We start from the raw sequence: 27,898 nt of genomic DNA, 5'->3' as shown, positions 1-27,898 counted from the left end.
GTTAATAACTTTTCCTTTACCGTGTCAGGACTTTGCAACCATCACAGGCTGAGATGCTGTACATCCGTGAAGTCAAGAAATTGAATGGCTACGGCAGAGATGACTTCTCAGCTAAGGCAAGCCTGGTCACCATAGTGCATTCCGTATTGTGATTGCATGTAGAACCTACCTGTTTCTTTATGGTTCATCGAGTTTTTACTAAAATATGTTTTTTTCTAACAGAGATCGAGCCTTTCAGAAGAGCTGTTCATGATAGGCTTGAGTGCTGTGTGTAGTTGTCACATCTCTCAACATTCTAAATAAAATAAACCAACCTTTTTAGATCCTCATGGAGGATCTCTAAGTCTTACTCACGTTGTTGTTCTTGTGGACTTTTTTGTTTCACAGCCTACAGTTTTCATCGAAACTTCCTGAAACTTGGCGTATATATGTAAAAATACCCTGCGCAGACAGTAACGATCTCCCATTTTGAAAATTTCTCCAAGAAAAAAAGTTATGACGTCAAAATATCTCCGCTAATGGAAATCGCCTAAAAAATTATCTCCGAAACTAGGCAAGCTTTTTGAATTCTGTTTGTCGGAATCAAACAGGGCATTAGCAGAGATGAATTACCACACATATGATGCATCACTATTATGTCATATCAATTTTTATGACGTCATTCCTATTTTTTGACTTTTTTGTTTCACAACCCAGAGTTTTCATCGGATCTTCGTGAAACTTGCCATGTATATGCAGAAAGCCCACACGCAGGCAGTAACCATCTCCGATTTTGGAAATTCTTCCTAGAAAAAAAGTTGACGACATAATATCGCCACTAATGGAAATCGCCAATACCATTATCTCCGAAACTAGGCAAGCTGTTTGAATTTTGTTTGCGGGAATCAAGCCGGGCATTAGCACAGATCATTTATCGCAAACCTGATACATCACAATGACGTCATATTTGTTTTTATAACGTCATCATTAAGAGGACGAGGATCTTGGCACATTCGAGCTTGTTTTCAGCCACTGGCAGTTATTTGTTTTAATTGGAGAAGCTTCGAAGGGCAGGTGACTGTTTTATTATCCCCACACTTTTTGAAAGAAATGGAGGGATATTGTAATTGACTCTGTCTGTCACACTATCTCCTCCTAAACAGTTGTGCAGAAATTCACCAAACTTGGAAGTTAAGATCACAACATGACACAAAGGTGCAAGAGCAGTCTCACTTTTGGCCCCAACCATTGGGTGGGGTCAAATACCAAAAAAAAGAAATTACGGGCACTTAAAAAAAAAAAATGAAACTTTGCATATGCAATCAACATTGGGGGTATTTAATGTAAATATGTTCTGATTTTTTTTTTTTTTTGACCCTTGATTCATGCCTCAGTGGGTGGGGACTTGGAGTCACAGGGGTCAAAATGGGGAAAAAATATTTCTTGGTAACTCAAAATTTAAAATTAAATCAATCCTGGTGCAACTTTTTGCCATCTTTCAACTTTCTTTCGGTCAGAAGTGTGGGGATTTGTCATGGCGTGCCATCGACTTCACTCGTTTAAAAAAAAAAATTGTTTCGATACTTGCACCCTTTACAATCACAATGCACTCAGATATGTAACATTATGATGACATCCTCCTCTTTTTTTTTTTTTAAACATCAACAATAATCAACATTGTCAATCAATCGTACATTTTGATGTTCAATAGCATTTGCACCAATTATATCGGTTAACTGCTTCTGGTTTATTGCATCATCAAAAATAATTAATGCTGCCTTGATATCTGCCATTACTCTGACATCACTCTGTAACACCAAGCCGCTGCATCAAGCTCAGACTAATGCTAAAGAGGTGTTTAGCAAAGTTGATGCATTTAATATAAATACTTGCTTCGTAAATCAGCGATTAAAGATTATCAGAAAAAGTGAACTAACAATCACAGCACTCTGACTTTAATATCTGCACTTAAACCCATGGCAGTTTGAAATTGTACACATTTTATGTATGTATACACTGTATAGCAAGTATACACTTCATGAACCAAGGTGGCTGTAATGTGTCATGGTCGTGAGTGACCCTGAACAAGGCTCAGAAGGTTAGCACAGAATGCCAAAGTACATCAGATTTTCTTCTTTTTTTTTCTCCTCTCCACTCTCCTAATCTTTTTTTTTTTTCTTCATCTTTTTTTTTCTTTTCTTCTTTTCTATGCAAGGGTCTGTGCTAATGGAAGAGCAAGATGACAAAGGAAATCAATACCCAGTGGGGTATTGGATGGTGGGGGGGAGGGGTGCAAAGTGTGGAGTTAAGCAATTGGTTCATGTCCGTCTGTCTGGCTCCCATCACTTTATGATCGAGGAACAACTTATTTAAATGTAATATTATATTTTGAACACAAAAGAATCGGAAGACAAGTTTCCCATTTTACCGTACTTTGGCTCTGAATTTGTCCCGATCTCGCAAGTTTTTTACCGACCTTGGAAGAATGACAGGCTGAGTCAACCCCCACCTAGTATTAATTCGATAGCCAAGCAGGATTTGAACTCGGGATCCAAGTATCCCAAGCCCACCACTCTAGCCATTAAGCCAACACCAGGCAAGGAGGGATTAGATTGGGGGCTAACGAGGGTAGAAAGGTGATTCATATTATATGATTGCATGAGTAGTACTAAACTTATGGATTTTTTTTTTTTAACAATCTTTAACATCATTATTTTATTAAAATTAAAGTACTCTATTTTACTTGGAAGGTGCGGTGTATCGTGTTCTATGAACTCTAATTATTTCTGTAGTAAAGTGATTACATGTTTTGTGTTACTCCCAGGATGTGGCTGGAACAGACATTACATTGCAAACCACCTTTCAAGAAATCTTGATAAAGTACAAAAACGATAAATCTCCACATATACTCAAGTGAGTGATGACTTGATCAGCATTTGACTTTCGACGTGCTTGTAAGACAAACATTTTGCATCCATCCATCCCAACAGGTTCTGGGAAATCCTTGTAGGTTAATGTCGCAGCGGCATTAGTTGGTTGCTTGTTTTCTGTGCCAAACATGTAACTTGTTATTACTTTCAAGAGGAATATATGCTCATAGGTGAAAGAGTGTTTGAAACAATTTTTCCACTGATGCAGAACGAATTAGAATGTATTATTTTGTTTATTTATTGGCATAATTTACCATTAAAAACAAATAGTCTGTCTTTTTAAACCTTAGTTTAATGTTTAGGTAGTCCTTTATTTCCCATGTCACGAGCCTTTCTCGCCTGTGACTCTCAGATATGCATTCTCTCACAGGTGGGCTGATATCTCAAATGTAGCACATAACAAGTGTTTTGTGTGCCTTGAGATCCAGGGAAAAGAGGAGACGATGCAACTTCAAATGGTGAGTTCTGCTTTGGAATCTCTCAACCGAGCAATCCATTGTCCCAGTGGGTAAGGCAGTCATATTCACATATGTGAAAGGAGCAATCTCACCATAGATTTACCAGAAACAACCCATAAGATGAAGCGTTCAGGGTTGTAACTTAAGAATGGTGGTGTTTCATAATAAACTTAAAATACAAACAATGACACTCGGCTTTATTGCTGTACTAGCAAATACCACACGTCCCTTTCGCTGATGGGAATAGTAAGAGGGGGGAGAAAGAGATGGGTGGGGTGGAGAGGAGAGGAGAGGAGTGGGGGGCGAGTGGAGGGAGAAAGAGAGAAGGAGGGAGAGTGAAGAGGGGTTGGGGAAGAGAAGGCAGATGTGTGGTAGAGCGTTAATTATGATTCCTACGGTCTCATCAAAAAGACTCTGCATAGAATAACAGTGAAAATGGAAACAAAAGAATATCTGAAATCCATTTTCTACCGTCATGCTATAAACATGGTCCGGAGAAAAACACCCCCGGACACGTCCGGAAACAAAATCCGCAGGACATAAACATCGCCCAGGCACATCCAGATATAAATACCGCCCAGACATGGCTGGAAAACGCGCACACACACACACACACACACACACACACACACACACACACACACACACACACACACACACACACACACACACACACACACACACACGCACACGCACACGCACACACACCGTATTAGTGCTTGGCTGTTATCGGCAGATTGGAGTCGGTCTGATTACCGACTACAGCATGTACTGTATGCAACCCAAAAACCTTGAGCTTTCACCCTTGTTTTGGGGGAATTTCAATCAATTGAGGTCCACATCTTCCTCCTCCTCCTCTTCTTCTTCCTCGATTTTTTTTTTTTTTTTCGACAACACTTCCATGACCTAATTTGTTAACTCTTTCAAACATGAATAATAATAACAAAAACGATATTATAATGCTTCATCTTCATCTCTCACACATGTGGTACTCTTTACTGTTTCATAATGCACGACTCTTCTGCTATTTTAACCGACATGCTCTCATTTCGACCTCTCCTTCATTCCTTGCCTAAAAAATCCAACTGTTACAGCGTTTCTTCTCTCCATTCTCTGAATTCGCCTTTATTGCATCCATCAAGATTTGTGTTAAATCACATCTCTGACCGAAAACTTTAAAAAACCCCAGTTTGCTATGAATGTTCACTTTCCATCAACCATTCTTTTTTTCCAACTTCAGTGCCAACTCACCCCCTCACTCTCTCTCACTCTCAAAGCAACCATCCCACTCTTCTCCCTCCAAGCCTCCCTCTCACCTCTCTCAAAAATTCCCCCCTCACCTTTCTCCCACCTTTCATCCCCCTCACTCATCCTTCTCAAAGTTGCCCCCCTCTCATCCACCAACCTGCCTCCCTCCACTGCCCTCTCACCTCCATCTCTTCACTCCACCTCCTCAAATCCTCAACTGCCTTCTTCCCCCTCTCTTGTCCCTCCTCTCCCCCAGCACCACAGAGCCTTTTCTCCTCCTCATCCGGCCCCTCCCCTAGCTATTCTGCAATCCCCCACACTCTTTCAACAACCCTCCTTTCCCCCACCCCTATCTTGTCCTACCCTCCCCCTCCCCCACCCCCTGCACCCAAAGCCTCCTCCCCTACCTCTTCATTAAAAGTGTGGACCTCAAATATCCGGGGCCTTCGCTCAAACCTTTCAGATCTTTCCATACAGGCTGCCACTGCCAAACCAGACATAATCTGCCTAACAGAAACTTTCCTCTCCCAAGACGTGTCTGACTCCCAAGTATCTCTCCCCGGTTACTCCCTCCTCCGGTATGACAGACCTGAGTCTCGTCCTGGTGGAGGTGTTGCTCTCTTCATCAAAGACTCTATTCCTCACTCTCCATGCACTGCTCTCACTCCCCCACACCCCCAGGAATACCTCTGGCTACTGCTTCCCTCCACTCCCACCTCATGTTTATATGTGTACTGTACCGTCCACCTAACAGTGATGACTCCATCTACACCTCACTATCCGAAAACATGGACCATCTTCTCTCTTCTCATCCAAACTCTCTCTTCCTCTTATGTGGTGACTTCAATTGTCATCATGCCAGTTGGCTAGGTGAGGGTACCTCTCTCACCTGTCATGGCACCTCAGCAAAAGCTTTCTGCGACTCATTGGGACTGACTCAATCGGTCAACTTCCCGACCCGGATCTCAACCAATAAAACTCCATCCCTTCTGGATCTGATTTGGCATTTCACTCAAGCCGACTGGCAGGGTCTCCAAGCAGCCATCAAACTTATAGACTGGTCTCCTATCACTACTTTCTCAAACATCAACTCATCCTGTGAATTCTTTCAAAGAAACTTGCTCTCCCTCATGCACAGATTTATCCCCTCTCGTCGTCAGTTGTCCTACCCTTCCTCCCGCCCTTGGTTTACTGAAGCTTGCAGCGAGACAGTTGTCCTGAAACAACTTGCCTTTGCCTCATGGAAAGCAAACCCAACTGAGAGCAATCTTAGTTCTTTCCACAAAGCTCAGAACAAGTGTGTATCCACCCTCAGGAGAGCCAGAAAACAACATCTTTCTCATCTCAAGTCTGAACTCTCAAACCTCTCTCCCCCCATCAAAATCCTGGTGGCGTTTAATCAAATGTTTCTGGTGTATGTTCCCCCTCCATTACCTCAAATGGCCACACTGCTGATGCCGCACGTGAAAAAGCTGAATGCCTAAACTCAGTGTTTGTAGCTAAATCTTGTGTCCTAACCCCATCACTTTCTCTACCCACCTTACCCAGTCGCACCCAACTGTCCCTGGACTCTGTGTCCTTTTCTCCGAACAAGGTGGAGAGCTTGCTTTCAAACCTCGACTCTTATTCTGCAACCGGTCCAGACGGCATCAGCCCACGTGTTTCGCAAAGCCTGCTCTTCTGCTCTTGCTCACCCTCTCTCTGTTCTATTCACCCTCTCATTTGCTCAAGGTCATCTGCCATCTGCTTGGAAATCTGCAAACATCACTGCCCTGCATAAAAAGGTGCAAAAACAGATCCCTGCAACTACAGACCAATCAGCCTTCTCCCAATCATCAGCAAGGTTATGGAATCCATCATCGCTTCAGACATGAAATCCTTCCTCTTCTCCAATGGCTTGATTTCCGATCATCAATTTGGTTTCAGACCAGGTCACTCTACCCTGGATATGCTGCTTCTGCTCTCCCATCAATGGATGGAGGTCCTCAGTGCCAGACAGGAAATCCGAGCCGTATCCCTGGACATATCACGTGCTTTTGACACAGTCTGGCACCCTGCCGTACTCACCAAACTCTCTTCCCATGGTATCCAAGGCCATTTCCACTCATGGTTCGCAGACTTCCTCTCCTGTCACAATCAATGTGTGGCCCTAAATGGAGTTATTTCATCCCCTCCTGTCCAGGCTGGAGTTCCTCAAGGTAGCATTCTGGGCCCTGTTCTTTTTCTGGTTTTCATCAATGATCTCTCCGACTCTGGAAAATCCTCTATCTCTTGGCTGATGACTCCACCCTGTGCTGTACCACTTGTCATCCCTCAGACCGGCAAGCAGCAGCTTCTTCGCTCACTGCAGATCTGGATAAAATCACAAACTGGTCCAACACGTGGAACATGTCTTTTAATCCAGACAAATCTCACACTCTCACTATGTCTCTTCGAAAGGACCGTTTAGAACCCCCCCCCCCCTGCCCCGCAAATCCACTTTCTCAACAATCCTCTGGAAGAAGTCTTTTCTTTCAAGCCTCTGCGTCTCACTATCTGCCATGACCTTTCCTGGGAAAGTCACATTTCCAACCTCGCCTCCAAAGCCAGTCGCTGACTGGGAATCCTCCGTCGTGCAAAGTCCTTCCTTGGCCCTCTTGAGCTCCTGACCACTTACAAAGCTTTTGTCCGGAGCCTGATGGAGTACTGCTCTCCCCTCTGGGCTGGTGCTCCTGCCTCCCACCTTTCTCAGCTTCACGCTGTCGAAACCAGGGCATTTAGGATCATCGGCATCTCCCGCAATGAAGCCGAGTCTTTGGGCCTCTCACTCAATCACCACAGGTTGGTCGGTGGTCTTTTTGTCTTCTACCGTCTCCTCTCCAGCCTTGCCCCCCCCCTGCTCTCTCTGCGATTTGTCCCCACCACATTTCCACAGGGCGCTCAAGGTCCGCCAACAACCCCCTTCTGGTAAAACTACCAAAATCACGAATCACTGCTCACCTTCACTCTTTCATTCCTCTTTTTTCCCACCTTTGGAATAAACTCCCTCACTCTATTCTTTCCCATTCTTCCCTCCAGGCTTTCAAACAGCTGTTCACCACCACCTCTTATCGTCCCCCATCCAAATCCTCGATCTTTTCTACCCCCGATAATCCACCCAAGCCCACTTCCTTCAATTCCCCTGCTTTCCTTCCTGAAAGTCCCTGTAATGTCCATCTTCTCTTCCCCATGTTCCCTGTCCCATCCCTCTCCCTTCCACAGATCTCCTAATGTGTCTGTTCCCCACTGTTTTGTCCCTCCCACTCCCGCTCCTCTTGTCTCATGCCCCCTTGCTGTGCGTTGTGTGTTAGCTCTCATACGAGCCTCGACAAGGTATACAAGAAAACCAAAATCAACAAATTATAAAAGCAACGTTGTATTTTTGACGTTTCACGGAGATGTGCATGAACATTAATCTCTATAAACAGCTGCCAATCGTCATGTGACGGGTAGAAAAAAAATTTGGTTCTGTAATTTAGAAAACATGTTAATACGGCAAACGGCTTGGAAATCTGGTGTTATCAAATATATTTTGCTTTGAAACTCAAGGCCCGGTCACACCTTGACGTTTTAGCCAGCGATGGCAACGTGTTAAAATTTATGTAAAACGCTGGCTTACGTTGAACTTTTGATGTTTTTTTTTTTTAAGATTCGGACGTATTCATAGCGACTTGGTCTTATGTATAACGCATTGGTAACTACACAGAACGTTTCGTTGTGTTATAGATAACTTATACCAACGAATGCTGAACCTGTTGTCGGCCTACACAACCGATGCCCAACGATAGTCTAACTCAGGCATAGCGCGTTGCACGCATCGCTGACGATGTCGTGGCGTAACCTATTAAAAGGCTGACGCACAACGATTCAAATCATAACTGCCGTAGAAATGGAAGGGTCAAAATCGCGGTCACACCTTGGCGATCTTGCCAGCGTATGCCGACGTAACAAAAAGTGTGTCTAAAACGTTGGGGCACGTCGAATACGGTATGGGTAAGTTTGGTATGCGCGAGTAGAACGCTAAATACGCTATCATAAGTCGTAGTAAGTAGAGTACGTCAAGAAATTTTGAACATGTTAGGGTACGTTAGAGTACGTCAAAAAAATTTGAACAACATGAACATGAACATGACACACGTTCGCATGCGATGAGGATAAGTTTTACACACGTCCACAAAGGCTACTTATAAGCTACTCATAAGTCGAAACACGTCGCGGTAATGTCTTTTTTACGCGAAACTTATTTCTAACTTATGTTTGACGTGCTTTGAACCAATTATTTACGTAGTCCCAACACACATCGACGTATGTAGACGTATTCCAATGACGTCTTCCGGTCGACAAAAAAAAAAAAATTAATGTGTTTCTAGCTTACAACTGCCATATAAAAACGTGTTCCCAACGGTTTTGGGAATTGGTATATAAAAATGGTGTTCATAAAAGGGGAACCCAACAGTGTTTTCGAGTTCCTTTTTGAGTCGATGTCCATGTCAGCAGTATCAGTATCAGTATCAGTATTAGTATTAGTATTAGTATTAGTAGTAGTTTGTTCATGTTGGCAGTAGTAGGTGGGTGTGAGGGGGAGGGTGTGGGTTATGATGGATCGTCCTTGCGTCCGCGTGTCCATGGGTAGGTTCATAGGCTGCCACTCAACGATTTAAATGGCTGCATCTCCACTATTGAAAGTAGACGCTTGCGCTCAACAATTGGATTTTTTTTACACTCAATGACTTTTAAACGGTACCACTCAGCTAGTTTCATTGTTTACAATGAACGATTTAAATTGCTGTCACTCGCCTTTGTTTTTTTTTTGTTTTTTTTTTTTTGACGCTGGGGTTTGGAAATTTGAAACGTTTCTTCTGAACGTGTTAAAACGCTCAAACTCGACTATTTTAAATAGACGCTGCCGATGGACAATTGGAATCATAGCCAAGCTAGACATCGAAGTGTGAACATCCTCGTCATGCCGAAGAAAAGTTTGAAGAATGCTGCAAATAAGTGTCCTGGCCGTGGCCGTGGACGCTGACGCAAGGACGATCCATTATACCGACGTCTTTCAGCCTATGAGTAACTTAAAAGTAACGTCTGTCGACGTGTGGCAACGATCGCGTAACGTGCCAACAACACGTTAATCATAGGTTAGAAATAAGTTTCGGGTACGCTAAACATTACCTCGGCGTGTCTCAACTTATGATTAACTTACAAGTAGCATGTGTTGACGTCTGTCAACAATCGCAGACCGTGCCTACAACTTGTGGCCAGCGTAGCGGAACGTGTGAGTCATACGCTGGCATACGTCGTGAAATTTCAAGCATGAAAAAATTTGAGGACAACCGAAAAGTACAACGTTTAAAGCCAACGTACAACGACGTATGGCAACGTACTATGACGTATGCCAGCGTGCTCTCAATGTTATCAAAACTTACCCATAACGTATTCAACGTGTGCCAGCGTTTTAGAAAAAAAATTCAAAAATCGGCATACGTTGGCTAAAACGTCAAGGTGTGACCGGGCCTTCACAAAGAGAAAGCATATCTTCTTCTTTCGGCTGCTCCCGTTAGGGGTCGCCACAGCGGATCATCCGTAATGATTCGCATAATGATTCGGCACAGGTTTTATGCTGGATGCCCTTCCTGACGCAACCCTGGTCGCCTCTTATGACACAGGGATATGGTACACCTATTCTAACCGTGGCATACACCGGGCCCAGTACACTGGTACTCACTTCGCCGACCTCGGAAAGATGACAGGCTGAGTCAACCTCCTGGTGTATATTAATTCAAGCGGCCAACGGGGCTTGAACTCAGGACCTTTTGGATCCCAAGCCGCTACCCTAACCACTACGCCAACACCAGGCTACAAAGAGAAAGCATATAACCTTTGTAAATCATGTACCTCTACCTTGTAGCAACTGCCGACTGCACACCCCGATCGGGAGACGAACTGCACTGATATCGGCGCTCGGCAAGTAGCTTAAGCATTCGAGCAAACACTCCAATTAAAAGGTTGAAAAGGAACGGTTGGCCAGGCTGTGGCTGCATCCCATATAGGATACCTTTTACTTTAAAGCCGGTCTTCACTGTGCACGCATCAGTTAAATAAATTAAATTAATTCGTTCGAACAAAGAATTTATCCACAAAAGAGTTGCTGTTTAATGTAGAACAACCCTGGAGACATCGCAAAGTTTAATCGGCTGTGAAATAAACATTGCAGATAATCTGCCACATTGCCTGCTTGTCTGTGCACACGTCATGTGGTACATTGGTTCACGGTCCACACAAATGTTGTAACTTTCTTTTAAAACGTCCGTTCTTCACCAGATTTGCTTTGATTCCCTGTTGAGCACCTCACGAAACCTCTGAAAATAGACACAGATCTCGCATACACAATGGATACACAGTCCCTCTCGGGAACAAGGAGTGAGGTCAAGCAGTGAATGCATTAAATCATATAGCTCAATGAAGCCAGTTCATTTTGACACATTCCTCTTTTTTTGTTCACTCAATATAACTCTCCAAGCTTAATGCTTTGGATATTATAAAAGATCATAGAAAAAGATAAGCTTAATGCTTTGGATATTTCACATTTTCTTGTGTATATATGGAGAAGGAGGGACCATAACCTTGCTTGCTTCAAGTTAATCGGTATATAGGCTTACTTATAAGACTCGTTATTTCTTTAAATTATCAGATTTCACTCCAGATTTCTCAACATTTAGTCCGGACGCATCCGATCCTCAAAGCCAAAATAATAGTTCGATGATATACTTTAATTAGTCTGTGAGAGTAGATCGTGGAAAATTGCATCATATAATGCATAAAATCGCTTCAAGCACCTAATTTGAAAACTATAGCACTTACAAAAGCGATGTATTCAGCAATTTGTCGCTATGATGAGCAGGCATTTGATAATATGAGCGAGGAAAGTGGAAAAAAAAAAAAAAACCTTATCGTTAAGAAATCCTTGTAGCCTGTTCCAAGTCAAGGCATGGTTGAGCAGGCCAAAAAACATGGCAGCTTCAGCCCCCAGCGAGGTAACATAGGATATGCCTTAAGATCCCAGAGAGTGAGGTGGCCAAGGATGACACCTGAGAAAGGATATAATTAAATAAGGCCGTTAATAATCTTCAAAAGGGGTGTTTTAATCTAAACACCCAATTTTCACTCTTGCCCTGCCTTGGAGCATTCTTTGTATGCATGCAAAGTTTCAGGCTGCTAGGTTTCATGATTTTGGAGTTACGGAGGAGACACACACACACACACACACACACACACACACACACACACACACACACACACACACGCATTTATTAGTATAGCTGTCACAAAACCTGAAAGTTTTCTCATCAATGAATATCCGAGCTTGCGTTTGTTTCAAAGGTAAAGCACAAACGACACATGCAGCACTCCGTCACGGCATTGTACAAAGCAATGCAAATGATGATTGGCTTTTCATCTCCTTCTTCCCCATTTACTTTCCTTTTTTACTTTTTTTCCATTTATAAACACTCAAACAAGAGTATTTGCAAAAGCCCCTGCATATTCAAACTTCCATAATTACCTCCACCATCGAATGTGGATGGAGGTTGTTTTCACCCCTGTCTCTGTGTCTGTCTGTCTGTCTGTCTGTCTGTCTGTCTGTCTGTCAGAGAACAGGATATCTCAAAAAGTTATGAACTGGTTCAGACAAAACTTGGACAGGTTGGGTGTGTGACAAGGAAAAATTCGTTTGATTTCGGTGAAGATCTGGATCTGGATGCAATAATTTTTTTGAACAAATTCTTCACCATTGAGAGATTGGGGACAAAATCGATATGTAACATGATATTTAAAAAAATTATGTATGGATTGTGATAAAATTTGGTGATGAAGTTGTTGGAGAGGTGACCAGAACAAGCCGATTTGATTGTGGATGAGGTCTGGATGCAGGTCCAGCCTATCAGTGGGACACAAAACTTAAATTGTTCAGCCTGGTTGGAGGTATGCACTTTACCAAGTGCTGTTCTAGTTACTAGATGATTCGATATCCAGAAGTAACTGGAAATTTCCTGAACTCTGGCTTTTAACTGCACCATTAAAACTTGTCACCTTTTACTCTATTCAACTTTAAGAACAAACATGGCAGACATATGTAACAAACAATACACGGTATTCCATATTGAATCGTTGGCATACAAATATAAACGCCGCACTATACTAATACACCCCCTAACAATCTCTCGTAAATAACACGTGACACTGTATTAAGAGATCGTCACTGAACAGGGCCATGAGCGGCCACCAAAAACAACATTGTGAGTGGTAATTCGTGTTCACCCTTTGGACTGGTTTCTCGTGTGTGCGTGCGTGTGTGCGTGCGTGCGCGTGATGCTGCATTTTACAAATGCATCTTGTTCACATTAAACTTGTGCCTTATAACCCACAGGATGACATTGAAACTTCACATTAAACTTGTGCCTTATAACCCACAGGATGATATTGAAACGGCAAAGTACATTTGGCGGGTCTTTGTCCTTAAGCAGAAGTTCTACAGGTTGAATAAAAACCTCATGGAGTGAGTTGCATTTTGTCTTTAAGTTATCTCGGCTTCTTCTAGGGCCATCTCTTTGTTTCCAGTTTATAATTCGTGTTGTCCACCGGTTGTCCGTTCTTTTTGCTCAGTTCCAATGTTCAGCCTAGTTCCATTTCAGCTTGTTGAATGTGTTTGGAATGGCAAGAAAGTTTGTTTTCTGTCCATCTTCATTTGTTTCTCTTGTCCCTTTTCATTTTGCCAACACAGCATCTTTCTATGGCTCTTTGCATGCTCATCTTTTTTTGTTCTTTGTTTTTTGTTTGGGACCATTTTTCACTGCCATATGCTATTGCTGGGAGATTGCACTGATTGTAAACTTCCCTTATCAGGCACAAAGGTGGTTTGCCTTTTATGATGTTTTTAAATTCACCAGATGCCATCTGTACATGCTGCTCTACTTCAACTCCTCTTCACTTCTTCAGAGTTATCTGTATCCATTTGTTTTGGATGTTCCAAGTAAATGTAATGGACTCACAGGATCGCCTGGATGTACGCACACTCACCTCTAAGGTGTCTAGCCTGGGTTTGAATCCCGACCCAGCTATAAACTGTCTTCCCGGTTTTACAAGCAGGGTGATTCATTATGTCTGCCACCTAAGGTGGGCGGAGGTTATGTTTTCATCCATCAGTCTACTCTACTTGTTTCTCTGTGAACAGGATATCTCAAAAAGTTGTGGATGGATTAGGATGAATTTTGGTGGAGAGTTTGAGTTTATGACGAGGACAAAGTGATTCGGTTTTGGTGAAAATCAGGATCCGGATACGAGAAATTTTTTTTTTTTAAGTGATACTTCATCATTGAGAGATGGGGCCAAAAACAAATATATAGCATGATATTTCAAACGGGTTATGACAAAACTTGATGGATGAGTTGGTTAGGTGACAAGAATGAGCCAATTCTATTTTGCTTCAGGTCAGGATCCAGATCTGGCCTATCGGTGGGATACAAAATGTAAACCGTTCAGCCTGACAGGTATTTACTCTACCGAGTGCTGTTCTAGTCGAAACGTTTGTGCCGTCCATCGGATGGACATTAAACGGGAATCCCATCTGCCAGCATTCATTGGTGGACGTTATAGATTCCACAGTGTCCTTGTTGAAGAGTATGCGAGCTATCACCTGCACCATGGAACAAATTCCAAATTCCTGTCCTAGCCAGCAGAAGGCTGGACAGCAGAAGGCTGTGACTCAGCGGCACACGGCACCCACACCTTGTGCTGCACACAAATAAATAAGTAGTACAAGTAATATCTGGTCTCTTCAATTTTGCAAAGATCGATTTGAATCTCCTCTCTTTTTGCATAGTCGTTGAACAATATATTTGTCTTTGTTTTGTTAATTTTTATTCCTATCTTTGGACTCTCCAAATTGAGCTCTTCCACCATGATTTTTACTTCTTCAGCATTGTTTGAAATTAAGACTATGTCATCTGCGAATTGTACGTCGCTTCATTTTATTCCTCTATGTCCCCAATGTATCTTTTGGAAAAACTCATCCAAGGCGTTTTGTGAATAATTTCAGTGAGATTGAGTCTCCGTCTGTGACATCTCTTTCGATATCAATTTTGCCACTATTTTGGTGTAGTTTCAAGGTCACTCGCTATTCTGCCATGGTATACCTCACTTCATCTAATGATGCATCTGAAGTTGATATTTCGGTGATGTAGTGCTTCCACGACAGTAGTGTGAATATACTGGTTCTGGCTCACTTTTCCCCATGTAAATGAATGGGGGATTTTCAGCGATTCATATTTTTTTCCCTTAAAATAAACCCCCTTTTTATCCCAAGGTATATTTATTTGTCTCCCCTTTTAACCTGGGGACACTTTTTTTTTTTTTCAAATAATCCATGCAATAAGATAAAGATTTGTTCAAGTACTAAAGTGGTAATGTGATTTGTTAAAGGTGATTCGAAAGAAATATCTGAAACGTCTAACCCTCGGGACACTCTTTATCAAATAACCGATGCATATTGTTTAGCTCACTCATTGAACCTATAAAGATTTGTTCATTCTCAAATTCCTTCAATAGTTTAATTTTCTTTGCACAATAATCCCCATCTAAAATATTGAAAAACAAAACATTTGAATCTTTATATTTTTTAAGATACCCCTTTTGTGCCATTACGAAATGATAAACTTCTCTTAATGCTCTTGTTTGACTACCTCCTGAGCCACATATCATTTTGAGATTATAGTAAATTGTTTTTTCATTGTTCAATTGATAACCATCAAAGTTTTCAGTCCATTCAAGGATATTCATTTTTTTCTTTACATCCTCTAACTTACTACTTTTTAAATTGATTCGCTTATTTGTTTTATTTACCTTTGTTTTTGTTATTTTTTCAATAAGACTTATTTGATATTTTTCACATTCATTATGTTTTCCATTTATATACCAAGACTGAGATTTTCTCCACTCTTTAGTTTGATTAATACTTGGTTTGACCATTTATATATTGCAAAAAAACGCGGCGGTAGCCCTTAAAAAACTCTAACTCATCTTCCCATCGTTAAAACACAATCTATTCTATTCACTCTATCATACAATATCCATATGGAACACAATCTATTCCATTATCTAAAATAAATCTCTTATCATCAAAGGCTCCTAATGCCTTTTTATTTACTTCTTCACTATATATGTTATGTTTATAACTTTTTATTGTATTCATTTTCCTATATTCTTCTTTCTTATTCATCAAACAATTATAATAATTTCTAAAAGTTATTGATTTCTTTATTACATATTTCTTTATTCCCTTTAACCTCTTATCAATCTGATCACCATACTTATAAGCATATGCCTTTGCTCTCAATCCAATAAACTCACTCATTACTTTTCCACCCAACTCATCCTTAAACTTACCAATAACCTTTTCATTCTTTTTGGAAAATAACTCACTCTTCTTGCTGAAATTACTTGTATCATATACTCCAATATTTTTCTTCATATCTTTATAAACATCATCAGTTTTTATATCTAGGATAAAACTATCAGTGTCCATATACAACAATGAAACATTTTCACCATACTCTTTCTTTAAGTCATTATACAAATAATCATACATCAATATCTTTGATAAATCAAGAACTGCTGTTCCAATATAAATTGGTTTATCCATTACAATACTTTCCTTTTTCATATGAATTGCAGAAAAGTTCTCTGAAAAAACCTCTTCTCTCTCAAAACTTGGTTTATTTATCAATCTCGAAGCTTCTTTCCAAGATGTTACGAATCTAATGTTTTGCCTGTTTCTAACATTTTCCATAGTCTTTCCAAATACAGCATTATTAATTAATTTATAAAAGTCCCCTTCAAATTTTACTTTTGTATTTGCTCTCATATCTGTATTGAATTGAATATACTTTTTCACCAAAGGACTTTCTTTAAATTTTAAAACTCTATGAATTTTAGCTACTCTCAATCCTTCTCTCAAAAACTGTTTTAAGCTTCTCTGATGCAAAACATATCCCTCTTTATCATAGAATGTTGTTAACAACTTTTCTGTTGATTTACCTTTAATATTAAAACTTTTATGATAATCACTGAACCATTCTTTCTTTGGGGTTTCTTTCTCACATGCAAAAGGAAGGTCTTTATGCTTATTATGAAGATCACTCGGGTACCTCAAATCAACTTCAAAATAATAACCTTCTTCTTCGTCATTCAATTCTTCTTGAGAAGAAATAACAATATTCATCAAAGCCTTTTCATAAGGCCCAACCCTTTTCTTCCACCCACTCTAATTTACCATAAGGCAGAGATTGAGACATTGCCCATCCATACAAATTATTAGCATCAAAATACATCAAATAATTACCATCTTTTTCACTATCATAATTTGGAAGATATTTATTATTTGCTTTAGCATATCTTTTTGAACATACTTGTGATATTCCACCTCTCTTGGACTTCTCAATCATCAAAAGCATATCAACATCACTGATTAAATCTATATCTTGTTTTGTCATTTTCAACATTGCACTCCAAGCTAAACCAGGAGCTGTGAAATAGTGGGCAGGATCTAATCCATAACAATTTTTATTATGACAGAGTATCTAAAAGCTTCAAAAAATCAGCGAACAATAAAACATCTGTTTTTAGATATAAATCATGATATTCTCCAAGGTTCTTTATCTTAAATATTTTCCATATTCCTTATCACTTATCTCTTCTTCATAAAGGTTATTATAGAAACTTTCTTTTGAAGGAAGTTGTGTTTCTTTAAATCTCATAAATGAATCCATATAATCATAAGGATAAATTCCCTTACTTGTAAGAATTTTCTCTTTACTTTGAATTTCATTCCTTGTTTGAATTTCCTCTCTCGTAAGAATTCCTTCTTTAATCAGAATTTCATCTTTAATCTGAATTTCCTCTTTAGTTAGAATTTCATTCATTGTTCGAATTTTCTTTATAATTAGAATTTCATCTTCAGTTAGAATTTCTTCATTAATTTCCTCATTAATTAGAGTTTCCTCTTTACTTTGAATTCTCTCTTTAATCTGAATTTCCTCTTTAGTGAGAATTTCCTCTTTTGGAAAGAATGAATTAAGATTTGGAAAATAGTCCGTGGAGCTTAGATTTGATGCGAGGTAGGCTAGTGGTATTCCCATAAACTTGTAAGAATCTAGAAACCTAATACGAGTTAAAGGTTTTGTGAATATCATTTTTGTAAATGAAATATACTTTTGACTTGTGTTTGTTATGGCAGAAATATTCCCTGGTGTTTTTGAAAGTTCATTTATAAATAGATGTGTATCATAGTTGGCGCTGTTGTGAAGAAAGACTGGAATAAAAGAAGGTAATTTATAATTAAGATTACAACAGGAATGAGCGGGACCTCTATTTACCAGTAAGATGACAATGATCCCTAACTTTAGACTCCTTAATTTCCCCCTCATAAATATGACAGATATTGTTCTTTCTGAATTCTAATTTTTCTTCTTTGGTTAATTTCATCGGTTCATTTGTTTCTTTCATTAATTTAGTGAGTCTTATACAATCCTTTTCTAATCGTTTTACAAACTCTTGTGAAACTTTTTTTCCACTATAATGTTCAAGTTTGTTATACTTTTCTCCAACAGATGATTTGATATAATAACAGAAACCACAAGGAATATGTTTTTGATATTTATTTGTATATGATTCTTTTCGATTAGGAGAAGCAGTATTTATCTTTTTAAGGATACATTCAAAATCAGCGTATATCACAAATGGGTGCATGATAGATTTATTATAATCTTCGAAATAAATCTTTTCACCAGGTTTAGGCATTGTAATTACAGCTGATTTATGATTACTACAATATTTTGAATGTTGTTCTAATCGTTATTTTGTATGAAATGAATTAAGACATCGCTTACAAGGATATATTTTGTTTGCTGTTCTGAATACCTGAGAAGAGATTAATCTTGATAAATTATTGATGTATGTGTAATGTGAATTATTTCCAACACTAAAATATAAAAGATCAATGTGTGTTTCTTCATTTTTATAGTTGTTTGAAATTTTTAATATTTGAACTTTGTTTGTATCCATTAATCCATATACATTAATAGAAAGATTATTCTTTTTCTCAAATTTAGGAATATCTTTTAGTGGCATTGGGAATTTAAAATCTTTAATGTCCAAGGTATTCTCATATTTCATATATTGTTTTACTCTTTCTGAATCACATTTTGGTGGATGAAAGTGAGCAAGAACAGACCAGAGAAAACATTTATTATCATTGTTCTTAATATTAATAACTGCCTTCTTTAGTTTTATTTCTTTTGGTAATTCAATATAAGAAGAAGCTTTAAGAGGGTTTGATTTTTGAATGTGTATATCTAAAAAGATGATTTCTTTAATATTGAATCCACTTCCTACCACTGTATTATCAACATCCTCCTCTTGTTTTGATAGTTCTTCATAAACCCCACTCTTCAAAAAATCTTGAAATGATGTTATAAAATGAAGATCTGTTCTCATATAAGGAGTTTGTTCTTCATCTTGTCTTTTCATATTCATTTTCACTCCCATATAAAACTTTAAAGTTTTCATTTCTTTTAATGTCTTTTTAATAACTTTTTCAACATCAGGTTTCACTATTTCAATTGATTCAGCTATTGATGATGGTCCGGGTTCTCCAAATTGAAAAATCCTTATTTTTATATGCCCTTTAAATGCCCCATCAGTGTTTTCAATATAATAGTCTCCCTTTACTTTAAACTCATTTTTCTTGTGTTTTTGTGCTTGAAGATGTTTATTATAACTTCTCTTCAAAACATCCTTTGAACAGATATCACAATGTTTTCTTTCCAACTCAAGAGGAGATATTTTATGAAATAGATTAAATGTGTGTTTGTTGGTTCGGAGGTGTTTTCTATAATGTTTATATTTGTGATTACAAACATCGCAGTATGTTGTATTCACCATATTTATATAATAAATCTTTGCTTAAACTAAAATTTTCTTGATGAAAATTTCGTTTATTTTACAGGTGAATCTGTGCTTAAAACCATTTTATCCTCCAACTTTTTCACTTAATAAATACAATGTTTCAAGACACAAAAGACAAGTTTCAATCAATCTCTTCATTTGTTAAAGATACTGAGAAATATGTCAAGGATGTAAAATTGAACAAAGATAAATATAACAACTATTGGATAAAACAATTATGGTAAATAATATGAGTTCTTCAATTTCCTTCAGTGGAAGGGCTTTTAGTATACCTGGTAGAACATCAATTAAAGTATCTCTAACAAAAGTTTCTCCTCTCCTTCTGGTAATATATTCAAAACTAGAAAAAGCAATGAAACAAGAAAAAGTATCAAAAAACAAAAACCTTATGGATGAAGCTTTAGAAAGAAAAGATAAGACCATCTGTAATATGCAAGGAGAAATTTGTATTTTTTTCAACAACCCTAAAGATGTAAATCCTGATGAAATAAAGGATGTAAATATATCAGGTGAAATGACATTTCGTTCAATAGTAGTTAACGATCATTTTAAAATCACCTTTAATATAAAAAATGTTGTCGTTGAATCTGGTAATGAAAAAAAGTATATCGATATCGATGGTAATATTATTAAATATGAGTCAATATACAACTGAAAGTATAGATGAATTTCAGTTTAAGTAAAGTTTTACTTTATAAATATGCTAGACTTTCCTGATTCTCCATATGACAAATTTGAGAATTGTCCTGCGTGTGAAAGACGGGGATTAAACACAGTCAAAAGCCTATAAACAATGTATATTCTGTGATTATCTTCTAATTAATGATAATAAAAAATATAAAAAGGAAAATAATTCTTTTAGATTTACACCAAAAATGAATTACTTTGCAAGATTGATTGGAGAAATGAATGTAAAGTATGAGGGTGATAACACACCTTTCCTTACAAGGGAAGAAACTGTACGTATTAGAGAAATGTTCAAAGGATTGTTGTTATATATTATTCATGGATGTGATTTTCAGGGAAATATCAACACAAGATATTGTATAAATAAAATAATGGATTATCTTGAAATTAAACCTGAACTTGGATAAAATATAGAGTTTCTAAAAAAGCCAATAATAAATTAAATAACCTGTTTTCCAAATATATAAATGAATGATTTTTTACCCATTTGGGAAAATAAGATAAAATTTAACAACCATAAAAATCTCCCAAATTCATTAAGATGTCTCATAGTTGGTTCAAGTGGATGTGGAAAAACCTGCTTACTTTAAAGATGCTCCTCACTCTCAACTTTTTAGATTATGATAATTTAATAATTTTCACAAAGTCGAGTTTTCAACCAGAGTATCAACTACTCTCACAAGGTTTTAATGCTGGTCTTCAAAAAGAAGATATAATCGGTTTATTTAAACGTCAAAAAAACCTAAATGATTATAACATTGAAGATATAATTCAACTATTTTGTGATACACAGAGATGTAAAAAGAAATCAAATCCGATAACTTGTATTCTTAGTGATAATACGGATGATATACCGTCTCCCCAAGATTTGGATAAATCAAAAAAGAACCTCGTCATCTTTGATGATTGTGTTAATGAGAGAAACCAAACGGTAATGGACAGCGACTACACAAGAGGGAGACATTCTTCTTGTAATTGTATTTATCTTAGTCATTCGTACTTTCAACTTCCTCGTCGTTCCATCAGAAACAATGCTAATACTTTTATTTTATTCAAGTTAAATTCAATAGATATCAATAATTTTTGGAGAGATAATTGTTCTACATTATGTAGTAAAAAGAAATTTGAGGATTACATGAAGCACACGACTGAAAAATATAAATATATTGTTGTGAAACAAGATGAGATATTAAGGGATATATTTTTTGTTTTAGAAACAATTACATATATAAATGACAACTATTATTATAAATCTTGTAGGTAAATCTGCTTCTGGAAAAAACTTTCATAAATCAAGGTTCTTGTGTAGTACAAATGAGAATATTGTAAATTTACTTAAAAAAACACCCCGTGATACGCATTGTATCAACAACAACTAGAGCAATAAGAACTGGAGAAGTAAAAGGTGAAGATTATCACTATATTTCAGTGGAGGAACATATGCGATTGAGGAATGAAGGTCAAATATTTGAGGAGGTTTCTCTTGGTACAACAAAATATTCACATTGTAAGAGTGAGTTAAGGAAACTAAAATGTGGTGGTCTTGGGATATTAGAAACTAATCCAGAAGGAACGAGACAAATTATTAAACATCTGAGCGGAGTGAAGATTTTATCATTCGGTTTTGATGTTGATGAAGAAACTCAACGCAAACGTATGAAAAGCAGAGATGCAAGTATTAGTGAAGAAGAAATTACAACTCGCATTAATGTTAATAAAGAATTTGATGAAATATTTGAACACATCTACTTGAATGATGAAGAAAAGGAAAATTTCCCTGTTGATCTTTACAATTCATTGAATGATATTTTACAATAAATAAATGGATGCAAAAAAAAGAGCAAGAAGATTTAAGGAACATCAAGAGTTGGTTTCAAAAGTTGTTAAACAACAGGAAGACATAAAGAAGAAACGCAGACAGAAACTAACGGGCGAAGAAGCATTTGAAAGAAAACAAGAGAAATTTTTTAAACCACTTTTAAAAACTTCCCAAGAAAAAATGAAAGATATTTCCACAGTTCCCACAGTAGAATATACTCCTAAAAAACTTCAAATGTTAAAAGATTTTCATCAAATGACGGAGGAAGAATTAGAGCATTTAGGAGAATTAGAATATGATGATGAAGGTTTATTTCAACAACTGGAAGAGATTAATCGACCCCCTGATTATATTGTGAATGCTCTTCAAAACGATGAATATTCAGCGGATTCAAAAACCAAAGCAGGACTCATTCCAACAGAACAACCAGCAATATTTCATCTTGTTCAAGAAAAGGTATTGATATTTAATGATGAATTAAGGTTCTTGGGTTCTGCTCAACCCCCTGTTAAACTAACTCCGAGATTAATGTTTCTTCTCACAAAAGATGGAAGACAAGGTTCAACTGTGAGGGATGAATCAAAGTATTTTGATAAACCATTGGATATGAAAAATAATGATGATAGAGTATATATTGATCTGCTGAACACTCTAAATTATAGGGTTAGTATTTCTAGTAAAAGTAGGAAAAATGAGAAGGAGAAACACATTATTCAGGCTTTAAGTATCCTTGGTTCAGGTATTAGTTTTCTTCCAAATGACCAATCGCAATTAGTTAATAGACTGTTATTGTTGTTAGGTAGTAAGAAGGCTGGAAATAACAATTGTTTTAATGAAGCATCAGCCATTTTAGACCAGTTGATGAACATGAAAATAATGAATAAATCTCAATATAAAGACATTTTATCTCATATTAAATAAGATGAGAAGCACAATCCTGAGTTTTAATTTCACAACAAGCGACCACACATCTTCATTCCCATACCCACTACAACTGGACCCAACAAAAGAATATGAGGCATCTTTATTGTCCATGGAAACTTATAATACCTTATTTAATATTACTGATAAAAATGACAAGTTTAGTTATAATCCCGGAAGTGGATACAAAACGATAACAGTCTCACCCGGAGCATATGAGATTTCTCAAATATCTTCCGAAATTGCTCGTCTTATGAAAGAACAGGGTGATGAACCAAAAAATATTGTTATAGACATTCAAAAACGTACTTCAAAATAAACGATTAAAGTTAAAAATAACTACAAGGTTGATTTCACAATTGATAATTCATTTAGAGAGTTATTGGGTTTCTCCTCAAAAAAGATTGAAACTAATGGGACGTTTTACAGTGATAATGTCATTCAAATATCCTCAGGAATAAATTCGGTGTTAATTCACTGTGATTTGATTGATGGTGCTTATAATGATGGAAAAAAAACAAATGCAATATTTTCATTCAGCGCATACTCAACCCCAATTGGTTATAAATTCAATACGGAACCCAAAAATTTGGTTGATCTCCCTGTGTCAGGAAAAACCATACACAGAGTGAATTTTAGGATAACCGACCAAGATAATCATATGATTTCTTTTAATGGAGAAGTTATATCCATCAGAATTCACCGACGTGAAGTTTTCCAATAAATAAATACGATGGTTATTGTGAGGAAACACGAGTTGGGAAAATATAAAATAATTACAGGGGATGGGATGTTCCTTTCCCCATACTACAAGGGTGAAGGTATGTATCTTGGTAGAGGATACTATAAACCTAAGAGACAAAGGGGTGTTGGACATCAATTTAGAGGAGATGGGATAATTGATACTCTAATGGGTATTGGTTCAACTATTCTTAAACATAAAGATCTAATTGGTTCAACTGCTTCTGCTGTGGGAAATGTAGCAGGTGTTGTAAAGAGCATAAAAGATGCCCAGAAGGAATCTCATAAATTACAAGCAATAAAAGAAATTAAGAAAGGCAAAACTCAGTTGTCCCCCCAAGAACGACAGAAAATAATTTGAATACTTGGATCAGGGTTTCAAAAGTTTTAACATCTTTTTTCCTAAATAAATACAAGTATGGAAGCAATTGATAGTATCTATGATTTGGATGAAACTATTATTATCTCAAACTCCACTAAAAAAGAAGATTACTTCAAGGTAAATGCAATAACTGGAACAGACTGGAATACGAATGGTACAAAAAGTTTTGAAATAAATAATCAACAAACCTATTTGAATCTATCCAAAAGTTTCTTGTTGTGTAAATTTAAATTCACTAAGGCTGCGACTAACACAAACACTACACTTGTAAATTATTTCTTCTGGAAAATGTTTGATAGTGTGCGTTTGTATATTGGAACACAAGAAGTTGAAGCGGTTGATTATGTCTCTGCTGTATTTGAAATGATGAAACTTACACTCTATACATTCAGTGATAGAATGGGAAAGGGGTCTGTCGAAGGTTTTATTCCTGATATGTCAACGGGAACAAACACAGACCCTGGATATACTCAAAGGAAAGGAGCGTATAATGATGATACAAAAGCAGAAAATAGTTTTACTGTGGCAGTTCCTCTTTAAGGTATATTTGGATTTTGTGATCATGATAAAGTTCTGTATGGTCTTAAAATTAGATTTCAACTACAAAGGAATGATAATGAAAATCGATTGCTTTTTGGTGTTGGTAGTGCTTTTGGTGAACAGAATAAATTTGTAATTGAGGAAATGAGTTGGTATATCAGTGAATATACTCCTAATCTTAAAACAGAAGAGATGTTGAATAGAAGACTTAACTCAAAGAAACCACTCAGTGTATCATACCTCAAAATAAGATGTCAACACGTTAAACTCAACCAAACTACTTACACGTGGAATTTGGGTGTTCTGGAAGGAAAGCCACGATATCTGTGGATCATTTTTAAAAAGCCAGATGGTGATACTGCGACTGATAAGAATAATGCATTGAGTGATAATGCTAAGGTGAAACAACTTCGCGTTTCTCTAGATGGAACATTTTATCCACGAGATAGATTGGAAATTAATTGGGAAAAAAATTATTTTGCTGAAGCATACAAGTCTTACCAAAAGGTGTGTGAAAGTAATGGAAATAAAGAACCTATTTTGGATATGACAGCATTTAAAAGTTTGTATACAATCTATGCATTTGACCTGAGCGCTCAAAAGGAAACTATAAAGTCTAATCGAGTGGATACTTCCCTATACATTGAAAGAGGAGAGAGTGAAGAAGTTGATACATATTGTTTGCTTTTGGAAGAAACAGAATTACAGATAATGGTATGATGATTAGTCTCACATAATTTTTTGTTAAATAAATGAGTGGCAAAGTACCAACTGGGGTATATGTTAATCATATCAATCTTCATAAACTATCATCTTGTGTTCAAAATCAAAAGCCTTGTACGATTAACGTTAATACAATTCAGAGAAAAGGAGCAGTAAGAATTGATGTTTTGCTCACAAGAGAACAGGTTAAAATCTTGAATGACACTGGCTCACTTAAAATTAAAATGACAAAACCAATGTTGAAAAAATATTCAATAAGAGAGACGAGTGGAGGATTTCTCCCATTTCTAATTCCTTTATTTGCTGGTTTAAGTGCAGTTGGAGCATTGACGGGTGGTATTTCAACAGCGGTTCAAACTGCCAACGAAAGGAAGGCTCAACTCCAGGCTCAAAAAGAATTGGAAACACATAACAAAGAGTTGGAGAAACAAATTAGTGGAAGTGGTGTAATTGTAGATTTTGCTGAAAAACTTGAAGGTCTGCCTGATAAAGCGAGATTGTTAGTTGGAGATATGCTTTCTTCTATAGCACAAGCAGGTGTAAAATTAACGAAAAGAGGTAATGGATTATATCTTTCTAATAAATAAATGAGCATTGATGAGTGGTTTAAAGAATTTGGAAAGAATACAACATCAAATTTACAACTTGTCAAATATTGCAAGAAATTAAAAATTCATCATGTGGTTATTTGTATGAGAGATGAATTAACAAATGTGCCAAAACATACAAAGAATATTATCATGAACTTAGAAGATAATAATGGGAACGGTTCTCATTGGGTTTGTATTTTTAATAGTCAAGACAAATATTATTTTGATAGTTTTGGTCTTCCACCACCTGTTGAAGTCATAAAATTCTTACAGAATGGTGTTTATCAAACATTTCAAGTCCAAGAATTAAATTCCAAGTGTTGTGGTCAATTATGTCTATATGTGTTATTTCAACTCAACAAAAATAAAAAATTTTATGATATTATTTTTAATCTAATATAAATGACTTATGTTGGTAAAGATGGTTCTATCTTTGGTGTATCCCAAGAACTGCATATTGATTTATCAAATTATTACACAAAGGCACAGGCTGAACGACATAAATATAATATAACCAAAAATATTAACATGAAAAATGCTTATAAATTAAAAAAATTATCCAAGCCCGACTGACGCGAATGACTTGGTGAGATTAAGCGATTTATCACAATATATATATCTTTAAATAAAACGGCCGTGTATTCCAAAGATACAGAAGTGTTGATATTATCTCCAGGTCATACAGAATTCACAGTTCGAATTAAAATAAATTTTTATAAAGAAGGGCGTATCGTTTGTATGAGAATAGAACAATGGGGGTATGATATGAATGATTTAGGGTATAATTGGTCATTTAAAATTAACCTCGAAGACCTGGAACAATTAAATCAGTCTCGTAAGGAAGAATATTATCCACTTGGTATCGAGAATGAGTTTTGTGGGGCCACGATTAGTCAACAACAAAGAAAAGAATTTAATAAGGGTAAATATAATAATGGTTTTGCCCTTGTTTATATCATGAAAACAGAAAAAACAGGATTATATATAATAAGTAAGGAAATACAAAATGATTTAACTATGGGAAGATGGGGAGGTGTTTCGTGCCATAATATTATTCTAACATATATTTCTAATACATAAATGACAGCAAGAAGGCTTCAAGAAAATTATCATTTCTGTGTCCAAGCATACCTTCAAGAAAAGGGTATTCGGTATTTTAATAAATATGTCCTACAACATAAGAATGAGGTATTTTCAATAAAAGATTGGCATTATGCTGATGTTGAGAAACCGACAACTTTAGATTTAATTAGAATGTTAAATAATGAAAAAATTATAAAGTTCAGAAAAGGTAAGGCTCTTTTAGAAATTCAAAAGAAATTTTATTGGTTTCCTGTTGTAAAAAAAATTATTTTGGATACAGGAATAACAAGAAATCCTGATGAATATATGTATGATATTCTATGGGGTGTAAGCAATTCAAGGATAATAAGGGATGAGGAAGGTTTTGAAGAAGAGAGGGAAGAGGAGGAAAAGGAGAAGAGAGAGAAGGAGGAGAGGGAGAAGAAAGAGGAGGAAAAGGAGGAGAGGGAGAAAAAAGAGAAGGAGGAAAAAGAGAAGAGAGAGAAGGAGAGGGAGGAGAGAGAGAAGGAGAGGGAGGAAAGAGCGAGACAAAATAAATATCAAAATATGGAAACCAGTGAGATTAAAAAAAGATTGGTGGTATTACAGAAAATAACTCAACCCACCGAGGAGGAAAACAAAGAATTGACAAGTCTATTTGAAATATTTTCTACAAGACTATTGACATCGACAAGATATTCATTTTAATTCAAGTTTTTCATTTTTATTTTTTTTTCTTAAATAAATGGAGGAGAGAGTGAAGGCATTTCTAAGGATTCTTT

The 27,898-nt window shown here is 37.0% G+C and overlaps 1 protein-coding gene across 6 annotated transcripts in view; it reads left to right on the top strand.

Annotated features, from left to right (window-relative positions):
* The window catches only part of LOC147014822 (tyrosine-protein phosphatase non-receptor type 21-like), a 149,476-nt gene that overhangs the window by 106,425 nt on the left and 15,153 nt on the right, over window positions 1-27,898 (top strand). For all 6 annotated transcript variants that reach the window (XM_085853124.1, XM_085853126.1, XM_085853123.1 and 3 more), the window contains 4 exons: window positions 29-116; window positions 2,804-2,892; window positions 3,280-3,367; window positions 13,105-13,187. In XM_085853124.1, coding sequence (XP_085709250.1) covers window positions 29-116; window positions 2,804-2,892; window positions 3,280-3,367; window positions 13,105-13,187 — 348 coding nt within the window. The remainder of the gene's footprint in view (window positions 1-28; window positions 117-2,803; window positions 2,893-3,279; window positions 3,368-13,104; window positions 13,188-27,898) is intronic.

This window comes from Eptatretus burgeri, chromosome 13 (assembly GCF_056783735.1).
Source record: "Eptatretus burgeri isolate ZD-2024b chromosome 13, Ebu_testis_v1, whole genome shotgun sequence".
In the NCBI taxonomy this organism is placed as follows: Eukaryota; Metazoa; Chordata; class Myxini; order Myxiniformes; family Myxinidae; genus Eptatretus; species Eptatretus burgeri.
The sequence above is the reverse complement of the archived record's forward strand: the minus strand, read 5'-3'. Positions and strand labels throughout refer to the sequence as shown.